Below are 11,719 nucleotides of genomic sequence, written 5' to 3'. Positions count from 1 at the left end.
CAACAACACTTCATTGTTTGCCTTTTTTTGTAATAATAACATGACACACTCCATTAAGGCATTGGCCTCTTTCCAATCATTCCAATTAGGACCAATCCACACAATAATGCGATCATTCTCCACCACCAATTTCCACCAGCATTTTCATTGTTCCACGTTGCGTCACTACTCACATTTTTCATTGAATTGGAAGGTTTCACCACACTCGAAGGATTTGGTTTCACATTCGACAAGGAAGGTTTTGGCTTTACACTTGGAGAAGGTGTTGGAGGTGTTGGAGGTGGTGTCACTGGAGGAACAGGAATTAAATAACTTGGAGTCTTTGTGCAATTCACATTGTACATTACCGCACCATATTTTTTCTATCAATTTGATGAAAGACAAGTTTCTAAACAAATGGAAAATCTTCAAGCTATTACAGAAGGGCGACCATTGAAGCATGAAGTTGGAGTGCAATTGCAACCTACTTATGACAATTTCGCTGGAGTTGAAAAAAGGCTATTTTGGAGATGTTGATATTGATGCTGATTGGGATGAATCACTTTATGAATACAATGGAGAACCACCTGTCACACCTCCTCTTGCTGATGATATTCAAGATCCTGAAATCTATCATGGCCAAAAGGATGCTATTACAGATGTTTCTTTCGAAGAAAAGGTTCTAAAACTTTCCAGAAATTGTAAAATGACGACTGGTGGAAGAGTTGAATCTTACAACTGCTTGTATTTGGTGGGAAGCTATAGTGGTTTGTGTGGTGTTGGTTTTGGAGCAGCTGCATCCCCTGCTGTTGCTCAGGCTAAGTCCAGAAAGGCAGCATATAAGAACATTAGAAGTATTGAACCTGGCGCATGCCTTCCACGTTCTCACTTAATTGAAGGAAAATTCGGTTCATCAAAAATTAGAATTCATCCAAGTACCAAAGAACAACCAACTGCCAACCCTATTTTGAGAAAACTATGTGCATATCTTGGCCTTAAATACTGTTCTGTCAGACTTTATGGAAGTAGAAACATTTTGAATGTCATTCCAGCTTTCTTCCAATGCATAGATCAACTCAAAACACTGTGGTTGTGACGTGTGAGAATGCAAAATTTGAAAGATATAAATAATTTCCAGTGCCGTGAGAGAGGAAACTTGAAGGACTTGTTGGCACTTGATTTGGATTTCCAGCAAATAATAAATCAATGACCATGTTGCTTGCAAAGGCGAAATAATCGGCTGGAGCTCCAGTGGGTCGTGTCAAGTTTCTAACCACATACAAATAATTGACACCGAGAGTCACATTAGAGGCTACAGTTGTGAAATAGTTTTTGGATCGAAGTGCTGGTTGACCATTGGTGGAGGCAGTGTACTTTGGAATTATTGATTCGGCGAGAAAAACGTTTTGTGAACCAAATATTTCAATATCACCAACGTTATTCGCGTCATCAACAAGGACATATCAAACCATCATCAACAACAACCAATATCCACATTACATTACCATATTATTTCTCAAAAACATGAACCATTCCTACTCACCTCATTGATCTTGTTCGTACCATAACCCATCGTAATACTCGCATCTTTCATTCCTGTCGTTCCTGTGGATTGCTTCAATCCAAAAGCACCCCATCCCTTTCCATTTGGGAGTTTTTGAAAAAGAAGAAGAAACAAAAGGCGAGAAGAGTCGTTGAGACACCATATTTTGTGCTGGTTGTGGTGAGGTTTTGAATTGGCACGCGCGCATACTTGAGAGGTCGAGTTTTGATTTATTTAAGGCCATTGACAACGAATGAAGATGATTGGTGATGAACCTCTCTAACAAAAGACTGACAGATGTCATGCACTCAAATTTGATGGTATGTCTTATAAAGGAAAGGGTTGAAAAGAGCTCACAACTAATACATGTACATGACTCGCTCAAAGTGTTTTTGAATTGTGAGTTGCTGCTTGATTGCATTTGGTGCACACCGTATGATAAGTGTCAAGAATACTAAAATTATGGTTTTTTCACATCAATCCTAAGAGTCAAATATATTGTTGTGATTACTGTTGTTTATACATGTTGTAAATGGGAATGCCAGGAACGAAATTATGTTTACGCCATCCTTCGTCGTTTGCAATGGCAGCCCATTCCAAACGGAATATGCTCCAACTGCATCGTCTCATCAATTCAACACTTCCAAACAAGATGGCCAATGATTCCTTATTGTTCTTGAAAAAAGTAGAAATGGTTCCAGCCCATGCAAATCTTGCAAATAAATTGAAAATAATGGCCACACGATAGATGATCTTTGAACGGCCATACAATCTTCTTCCTCGCATGGTAAAGCGATAGCCACAAATGGTTTGTTCTGTGAAAAACTTTTTAAGGGCATCTAATTGAGTTCGTGCTCTTTCTTCTGGTTTCACTTTTTTCACTTTGAACAATCCCCAATCCATGAGAATATCCCAACAGAAGGCGTAGAAGGTACTCACAGGTATCACGAGAATCCAAATGTATCGGAATGGACCCCATGAATCGTTCTCTTCCAAATTGGCATGCAATGTGTTGAAAAGAATAACCACCAGTGCAGCAATGTATTTGAGAGCATTCAATAATTGACTGCGCTGTGTATGATCATCGTAAAATCTTCGACAACATTGTAACATTCTCCACAAGAAAGGAAGGAAGGTTAGACATGGAGCAAGAAATTTGTTGAAATCGTGACACTTATTCTCTCCACCATTCCAAGAGTTTGAGAAATAATAGCACAGCATGTAAGCAGTGTCTGTAATTGGAATGACCATACTCGTCAATACGTCAGCCACAAAGAATTCTCTGAATCTAATGTGGCCAAAAGGAGTAATTAATAATTTCCCTAACACTTTCAGGAGAGTATATCGAGCACTAAGGTGAACAAAATGCATGGGCAACACCGCAATAAATATCATCATTAAACCCATTATGAGAGGATACCATTTAGCGTCTAAAATTGTTAAATAGCCCTTCACTGTGGACAAGTAGAGGAAGAAGAACACAAACCAAAATACTGTCAAAACACTAGCAGTCTTCCAAATTTTGATAGATTTCAAATGATTCACAGGATCAAACTCGAACAAGTAAGCAAAGTTCACCTTAAACCTTTCCCACACAAATAAATTAATTCCATAAAGCCATCCATACAAAATATAGAGACCAATCGAACGGAAAATTGGTAAAACATCGAAAAATCCAGGAATTTGGTCATAGTTTGGTTCTTTGAAAAACCACATGGCAACCAAAATGATAAACATTGGAATTACCATTCCAATGAAGAGAGCCAACTTAAAAGTATCGCTGTGTGTGTGATGGGTGGATGGTTCTCTGAGAAATGAAAGAGCCTTTGTTTGATCGGATGATGTGAAATACTTGGCAAATATTTGTTCCACGCTTTCCATCGCATGTTTCAATTCATTGGTGTTGAAATCAGCATTTGGTTGTTCATTGTACCATTGGTATAATTCTTGTGAATGCTCTCCGCAAAATTCAAATTTCATTAATAAGTTATTACTCGCAATTCTATTTACATGCAAAAAACTATATAAAAATTCCAATTCTCTGTAGATGGCCACAAACTTTTCTTTGAGCTTAGGTCCTGACTCGCTGTTGAAGAATGGCCTCATTCTGGCCTCTGCTAACTCCTTCTGCGTTCTCTGAATTTTTTCATTAATGATCTTGAGCTCTGAATTATATTTGCTAAAAACAGTTTCAATATCCTTCTTAAACATGGCTTTGAAGTTTTCAATATCCATGTTCAAACTCTCTCCAATTTCTAGTCTGAAAAAGTAATCATCCATAATTACAGGTTGATTGGTAGAATCATCGTGTTGTTGTTGCTGCAGTTGTTCTTGTTCCGAATTATTATTAATGTTGTTATTCGAACCATTTCGGGTATTTAATAGTTTATCATGACTCAACAATCCTCGGGTTTCATCCACCTCTTCTATCACATGATGATCATCACCTACTGCATCTACTCCGATCGAACTGCTCAATGACTGATGTTGTCTCGCCTGTTCTAAAATTCCAGTGCCACGCATTTTCCTCAGCCTCCTATTCTTCTTTTGCTCCTCCTTCATCAAAGTCATTTCATCCCGAATATGATGCAGTGCGTTCTTCAGCTCCGGATACGAAATGTAGAACGTCTTCCAAGCAGGTTTTAAATTCGCCTGATAACTAAAGTAGGCGGTGAAAGACATTTTTTACTTCTTCAGCAAGTCGGGACCACACCTCACACACTCCTGAAAAAATCTGATTTTTGGTTCACACCTTGTCTCCATCCATCCATTTATCATTGGGTATTATTCATTTACTAAAGGCGTATCATCATGACAATGCATGTATGGTTTGAATAGGCTGGAATGAGAATGCATTTCCAATAAATTTATTTCATGGACACTTACAACATGTACAAATTTTGCATGAGCAGTTCTTTGAGATAGTGTCGAGATGTTTCATCAGGTGTTTCAATGGTGGTATCTTCTGCATTGAAAATAATCTTAGAGTCGAGTTGTGGAATTTCAATGGTGTAAGTGCCATATTCGGATGGGTCAGAGAGGACTGAAATTTTGTCAAAACCTTCCATTTGTAAATGTTTGACAATTTTCTCCACACTCACGTCGCCAAATACCATGAGGTCTGTATTTTCTTGTTTTCGTTTCTTTTTACTGGATTCGTCCGTTGTGGAGTCTTTAATATCCTCTGAGAGTGTTGGAACATCCAACAAGTGTTTACCATTCTTTGAGGTGAGACTTGCAGTGACACGAGAAACATAGACCCCTTTCACAGACTTTGGATAGATGGTTTTGGCGAGTTCTGAGGAAATGGTGGCCAACTCATATTTTCGTTTCATGTGATGTTTCTTAATGGAAAGAATGTCGTCACCATCAATGCCATATCTTGCAGAGGTACCTGGTGTGGAAATGACATGCATCTTCTCGGTCACAAATTTAGAAATTATCCTAATATCTAAGCAGTTCAGTAATGTACTCGATGTTTGATAACCATTGAGAGCACTAATAAGTTCAGTGTTGGGTGAGAGAACATTCTTTTGATGAATTTGCTGTGGTTGAATATCGATGGATACATTGGTCAAAATGAGATGTTGAGGAACAAGTTGTTTCACAATATGAACCAAATCATTATTTTTCAGTCTTAAATCAATTGGACAGTGAATAAACTTCATGGATGGCTGATTTGGAGATGTAGGGATGAATGGTTCTATGGCATCAAAGAAGGAGTACTCTGGTTCAATATACATGAGTGCATTATTGGTATTTCTTTGAAAGATTGGAATGAGTTGTAAAATATCTCCCATTCGTAACGATGGATGACCTGCAAATATTACACATGGATGAGAACTTCTATTCTGTTGATAGACTTGCATAAATTTAGCATTCACACTCTCAAAGGTCATGAGAGATTTGTTTTGAAGCAAATTCGTGTGTAGGAAGGGAGATTCTGCAGAAATGGTCTTATCCATCTTGGAATCACATAACCACTCTGCACTGATATTGGCATACTGTATCGAATGATCTGCAACTGGAGACACAAGATAGATAAGGGTATTTCCTAAATGTACAGAGTTGAAATAGGTCGACAAAAAGTCAATCAAATCATAGACGAGACCTGTCGTGTGGCATGGGATGAGTACATCTCCCCCTGATTCGATCGTTTTTCCAATAATTCTGCAAAAGTCGTTAAGTGTCGCTTCAGGGAAGTAGTGACAGAATGGTTTCACAATTTTGATATTTTCAGTATCGATGGCATATTGACTCTTACTGGTCATGGAGGTACCTCCACCAATTCTTGCTGCAATCTGTTGATAGGATTGTTCAAAGTAGTATAAATTCTTCTCACTCTTTGGGCACACGTTGGAAACGATCATGACAAGATTGATCATGGATCCGCTGCCTGACGTGGTTTGCACTACTGAAGATACGCTTCCATTCGAGGAGCCTGTTGTTGAGGTGAATTGAGGAGTCACAAGAGACAAGTCTAATTCGGATGGATGACGAACTTGGGCGCCCGACCGACTGCTATGACTCATGTAAAAGATCTTCTCATATTCTGTCTGAATCACCCAATTACAGTACCCCAAACTATAACCACTGCTTAGAGCAGCGATTTGGAAAATTCCTCCAAATACAGCAATTCGCTCTTGATAACTCACACTCTTCATGCTCTCGACAACTTTCGAGATATCCTCATCAGAATAAATATACTTTTCACATAAGAGGGGAACCAAATCAGTACTTCTAGAATCTGACTCTTTCTTTTGTTGTTTAGTTGTGATTTGAATAATTTGGTCAATACTCGATAATTCTAAATGTTCGCTTTGCTTCACATAGGCAAGCAATTCCTGCATCATTTTCTTTCCCAATTGTACTGTTGGTTCTGTGGCATAAATAGGAGGCATCTTTACTGGGTTTGGATCTTTTCTAAAATCTGCCTGTTGTTTTAAATGCTGATAAAGAAAAGGTAATGCTAGTAAATTATGAGGGTTTGTAACAAGAATGATATCAATTTGTTTGCAATCAATTTTGTGAAAATTAGGAGTCTTGAATATTACCGATGAATTTGCAGTAATTGTATGATCATCATTTTGTTTTCCTTTCATGTTACTATTATTATTGTTGGTTGCAAATGGAGAAATACGATGAGTCCTATTCAAAAGATTGAGTAGGGTTTTTGTGGGGGTCATGGTCGTCAATTCCCCCACATGACTCACCTCCGAATAATTTAAATTATTTCCTTGCAAAATATTTCTCTTCAAAAAGTCCCAAGTAGAACTCGATGATCCCCAATCCAAAGCACAATCCAACATGATGGTTGTGTTTTTAAAGGTGAGGACATGACATCCTTCTCCAAGTGCGAATAATTTCATTTTTTTTAATGTTTGATGATTGAAAAAAGCTTTTTGATGTTCACTTACTTCATGATGCATCATCGAGTATCGAGTTGAATTTTCTTGATTTGTCGGTGTCGTCAAGAATGGAGATCCTTGCAAAAACAAATGATCCAGAGAATGATCCTTGCGAAAACAAATGGTCGGACTTTTTATTAAAAAGTTCTTCCGTGATATTAATAATATTCACAAATTGAGAATTCGATTTCTCACCCAATAAAAGTTCATCTTCCATTCCTAAAGAGAATTTTTAGTAACAAAAAAATGTCTTCTTCGTCCAATCATCATTTGCAAGAACAAGCGAGAAAATCAAAAAAGCTTCCGTTAAATCAAGTAACTACCGATGTTGAAGTTTCTCAATCCCTCTATGATGAAGTGTTAGATGGTGTTGTGAGGAATGTCAAGATGGGTCCTTTTAAAGCTACGAGTGGAATTGATCTACCTTGTAAGTAGAGTGATGCTGGATTGATCACGATGATGATCGGATCCGAATATTTTCATCCTTGAATTTATGAACTATCAATGAATGTTTGTTGGACGCAATTTGTGTGGATGCATTAATCCCGAACTCGTGGTGAAAACATTACAAACACAGACTATTTAAATGCAAGTACAAATTTCATGGATAAGAAAGTGGCTCCAAAGATTATGGAAATTCTGGGTCATTATCTCATTCATCTTCAACAAACCTTGCCATGCTTTAAGCCTGAAAACTTACCAGAAGCTCAAAAAGACCCTTCCAAACAACCACTGGTTTTGGTTGGAATGGAACTTGCTGGTGGCATGTTAGTGAGCCAATTTGCTGCCTTTGCATCCACGTTACATGAGAAGCAAGGATCAAAAACAGTTTATGAAGCCTTTGACTTTTTATATGTTAGAAAAAGTAGAAAATCTACTGGAACTTGTCAACAATTGGAAGGAGAGCAAAAATTCACATCAAGAACTTCTGACTCACCTGTAATTTATGGAATTTGGATTGATGATGCTCTCTCCACTGGAACATCACTTTTGGATGGTATTAAAATGTTGAAGAATGATTATAATATCGAAATTAAGGCAGCTCTCTATTTGGTAGATAGAAGTAAGGATCGAAAAGATTTACCACCTGAAAAACAAAAGCTTGCAGATCCAATATTTTCTCAAGTTGAAATATTCTCAGTCTTTGATTTGGAAGATGTGGACCAACGCATTGAACAGCAAAAGAACAAGAAGAATGAGCAATAATAGTACAATGCGATGGCTCTGAGTGTCAACCTATTAGCAATCCCAACCACATGAAAAGCATTTCTCGAGCTCGAAATGGCTTTCGTCAATAACAGACTATGAACATATTTATTATTTTCCTACCACTAAACGTTTCGTCAAATTCTTCTCCGTGTTAAGTGATCTTTCCGAGAAAGGTCAACAAACCGTTACGCACGACCCAACTTCCAAATCAAAACTCTTTTCTTTAAAAAAATGCCTTTATTTAAAAAGCACAAGGGTTCTCAACTCTTAGAGGAAGAAGACATTGGAGAATTGGATGATGTGGTTCTTTCCTCATCGTCGTCGTCGTCGGGTTCAGAGAAAGGATTACACTCATTGACATCAACAACAAAAACAATACATGAAGAGGATGATGAAGAAGAGCGACCCGTAATAATGAATACAACCAGTGGAACAACCAAAATCTCATCACCAACAATAACAACACCCAACCGCAACCATGTCAAGAATGACGATGATGAATATGAGGAACCACATTCAGAAAAAACTCCTGCTTTTAAAGACGATCGTTCTAAATTGAGAGTCCGATTTGAAAATATCAACAAGGAAGAGGAAGCACAAGATTTAGAGACACCACCCCAACACCGAAAGCAAATCCTCGTTTCTAAACACCATCACGATGCTTCTCCAACAGCATCAGCATCCACCAGCCATCCATTACCTCCTCCTCATTTGGCGTCTCCGAGAGGCTCAGACGATGAAGAAGAGGAAGATGATTCAAAGAGAAAAAACGATGTCAAGATTTCACTCAATCACGAGCACGATGATATGCAAAATGTAGGATTAGATGACGACGTGGAAATTGAAATTACAGGAACAACCAAATTACCCTCCTCAAAGAGTGAAAAGAAATCACACCAACCATTATTACGTAGGAATGAATATGAAGAATCACTCCTGTATTCGGATAGCCATGTCGACGATCCGTATGCCGACTATTTGAAACCTCAAGTGATGGAAGATGAAACAACGAACTCTAAAAGTTTACTTCTGAAACTCCTCTCTCAATTCCCCAGAGTCAATTCATCTCAGTTGATGTGGCTTGTGAGGATGGCCTTTCAAGAATTTTGGCTTGCCACTGTTGGAACGATCTTTCTCTTGATTAGCACTGGGCTCGGGCTTGCATTACCAATTTATGCAGGAAAGATTATTGACCAAATTCCATCACAAACTCAAGGAAAAACATTCTTAAATGAAATGGCACTCGTTCTGTTTGGAATTGTAGCAGCTATTGGAGCAACTACTGCGGTTCGAAACTTTTGGTAGGTTGATTTGACGTTTTCGTAGAAGATTCATTTTGATTAACGCTTTGGCTCTTATCCTTGCCACTTCTTTTTTTTTCGAATAATATTCGGAAATGTTGATCAAATAATACTCCATCCGCATCCACATTAGCTTTACATTTGCTGGAGAACGTGCTGTAGCTCGTCTCAGAAAAAATTTATTCACTTCAATTGTTGTGCAAGAGGTTGGATTTTTTGACGTGACAAAAACTGGAGAATTAATTAATAGATTGAGCTCAGACACCAAAACTTTGGAAAATGCCATCACCGTTAACTTTTCCATGTTTCTACGATATGTAATCCAAATGATTGGAGGAATCGTATTTTTATTTTTCATTTCGTGGAAATTAACACTTGTCATGCTCGCAGTTGTTCCAATCCTTGTGGTTGTGGCTTTAATTTATTCTAAATATATTAAGAATGTGTCGAAACAAATGCAAGATGCGTTGGCAAACTCGACCGATGTCGCAGAGGAAACTTTTTCTAATTTAAGAACTGTACGCAGTTTCACCATGGAAGAAAAACATGTGAATTTGTATGGAGCAGCCATTGACCTCACATTAACCATTGCAAGAAAATTGTCTATAATCAATGGTTTATTCACTGGTGGTATGATGTTCTGTGGTAATGCTGCAATTATTCTTGTCTTGTGGTATGGAGGTTCCTTAGTATTGGACGAAGAAATCTCAGTTGGATCTCTCACTTCCTTTATTGTTTACACACTGTTGGTGGCAGCCAGCTTTGGCGTTTTGAGTAGTTTATTTTTCGATCTTGTAAAAGCTCTGGGAGCCACTGTTCGAGTTCATGAGCTATTGCAACGAATTCCCGAAATTGAAAGAAGAAATCCATCCGTCAAGGAGAGTCACACTCGAGAATTACCCTCACTCAATGGCCACATTGTTTTCCATGATGTTGGTTTTGCATATCCATCAAGAAAAGAAACTCAAGTTCTCAATCGATTGAATCTCGAATTGTCTCCATCAACTGTGGTAGCACTTGTAGGTAAATCAGGTCAAGGTAAGACAACCATCGCATCACTGTTGCAGAGATTTTATGATCCCACAGAGGGACAAATTACACTCGATGGTGTTCCTCTCACTCAGATTGACCCTGTTTGGTTGAGGAAGAATATTGGTGTGGTGAGTCAGGAACCAGCTCTCTTCTCCACAAGCATTCGTGAAAATATTTGTTATGGATGGCCAGATCGAGAGAATCCACCCACGGAAAAACAAATCATGGATGCTGCAAAGAAGGCCAATGTACATGAATTTGTTTCAACCTTTGAGGATGGATATGATACTTTGGTAGGCGCTACGACCTTATCAAGTGGTCAAAAACAACGAATCGCCATTGCAAGAGCCATCTTAAAGGACCCAAAGATTCTCATTTTAGATGAACATTCTTCCTCACTTGATGCGAATACTGAGCATGAGGTGCAAGAAGCTCTAAATCGTCTCATGGAAGGCCGAACAGTCCTGATTATTGCTCACCGATTATCTACTGTAAAGAATGCTGACATTGTTTGTGTCATTGAGAATGGAAATGTAGTGGAAGAGGGTTCACATGAACAATTAATTTTACGCGAGAATGGCAAATATAAGGCTCTTGTTGAACGACAATTGATAGGTTTCGATGAGCTGTAATACAATTTCGAAGAATACAGAAGTTGAACTAGTGTTTTTTGTTGTGATCTTTATGCTCGAAACAGGTCGTATTTCCAACCTTACTTGATACTTGTTGGATGAATAATTTGCCAATTTTTATGAAGCATATCATTTCATAACAACCTATATTAACAGGCAGAAGATCATTAAAGGAATTTCAACTGCTCTTGTACTGCTGAGGCATTTGGTCCATAATGATGGACGTTCTTGGAGATAAAGCAGCATATGGTCTCACATCCCATCAAATTACATCCGTCCAATATATTGTAAAGTGTTTAAATTAGATTTAGAGATGACACAGTTGGACAATTCGCAACAAGAAATCATCTCTCCAATGACAGAACATGTATTTAGCTCACAGGCGGTAACAAATCCTCCAAAGAGAGAGAACCTTGTTCAAGTTTACATCCCATCAAAGAGGTGACTCGAGGAAACTTGCAGTTCACAAAGTATGTATCTGCATAATTTGCGTTTTGAGCAATTGTACAATCTTTCGCAATGTATTCATATCCATGTTGTTATGTTGTTTCCATCTTGTACATTCAACATCTTCCCGAAAAAGAGCACGGTTTCGTAAAAAGCAAAGAATAACAC

The 11,719-nt window shown here is 38.2% G+C and overlaps 6 protein-coding genes across 6 annotated transcripts; 3 read left to right on the top strand and 3 right to left on the bottom strand.

The window, feature by feature from the left end:
* Window positions 1–53: 53 nt before the first annotated feature.
* Window positions 54–344, bottom strand: FDP41_003721 (uncharacterized protein; the record flags this gene model as incomplete). The annotated part of the gene is made up of 1 exon (XM_044707057.1): window positions 54–344. One exon carries the CDS (start codon window positions 342–344, stop codon window positions 54–56), a length of 291 nt encoding a protein of 96 aa, XP_044561781.1.
* A 125-nt stretch (window positions 345–469) lies between these two features.
* On the top strand, window positions 470–1,075 carry FDP41_003720 (uncharacterized protein; the record flags this gene model as incomplete). Its single annotated transcript, XM_044707056.1, has 1 exon — window positions 470–1,075. One exon carries the CDS (start codon window positions 470–472, stop codon window positions 1,073–1,075), a length of 606 nt encoding a protein of 201 aa, XP_044561780.1.
* Window positions 1,076–2,029: 954 nt separating this feature from the next.
* Window positions 2,030–4,204, bottom strand: FDP41_003719 (uncharacterized protein; the record flags this gene model as incomplete). Its single annotated transcript, XM_044707054.1, has 1 exon — window positions 2,030–4,204. One exon carries the CDS (start codon window positions 4,202–4,204, stop codon window positions 2,030–2,032), a length of 2,175 nt encoding a protein of 724 aa, XP_044561779.1.
* A 200-nt stretch (window positions 4,205–4,404) lies between these two features.
* On the bottom strand, window positions 4,405–6,891 carry FDP41_003718 (uncharacterized protein; the record flags this gene model as incomplete). The annotated part of the gene is made up of 1 exon (XM_044707053.1): window positions 4,405–6,891. One exon carries the CDS (start codon window positions 6,889–6,891, stop codon window positions 4,405–4,407), a length of 2,487 nt encoding a protein of 828 aa, XP_044561778.1.
* A 285-nt stretch (window positions 6,892–7,176) lies between these two features.
* FDP41_003717 (uncharacterized protein) lies at window positions 7,177–8,136 on the top strand (the record flags this gene model as incomplete). The annotated part of the gene is made up of 2 exons (XM_044707052.1): window positions 7,177–7,357; window positions 7,508–8,136. 2 exons carry the CDS (start codon window positions 7,177–7,179, stop codon window positions 8,134–8,136), a joined length of 810 nt encoding a protein of 269 aa, XP_044561777.1.
* Window positions 8,137–8,370: 234 nt separating this feature from the next.
* Window positions 8,371–11,104, top strand: FDP41_003716 (uncharacterized protein; the record flags this gene model as incomplete). The annotated part of the gene is made up of 2 exons (XM_044707051.1): window positions 8,371–9,440; window positions 9,574–11,104. 2 exons carry the CDS (start codon window positions 8,371–8,373, stop codon window positions 11,102–11,104), a joined length of 2,601 nt encoding a protein of 866 aa, XP_044561776.1.
* Between the last annotated feature and the right edge of the window lie 615 nt (window positions 11,105–11,719).

This window comes from Naegleria fowleri (genome assembly GCF_008403515.1).
Source record: "Naegleria fowleri strain ATCC 30894 chromosome Unknown tig35, whole genome shotgun sequence".
Lineage (NCBI taxonomy): Eukaryota > Heterolobosea > Eutetramitea > Acrasida > Naegleriidae > Naegleria > Naegleria fowleri.
The sequence above is the reverse complement of the archived record's forward strand: the minus strand, read 5'-3'. Positions and strand labels throughout refer to the sequence as shown.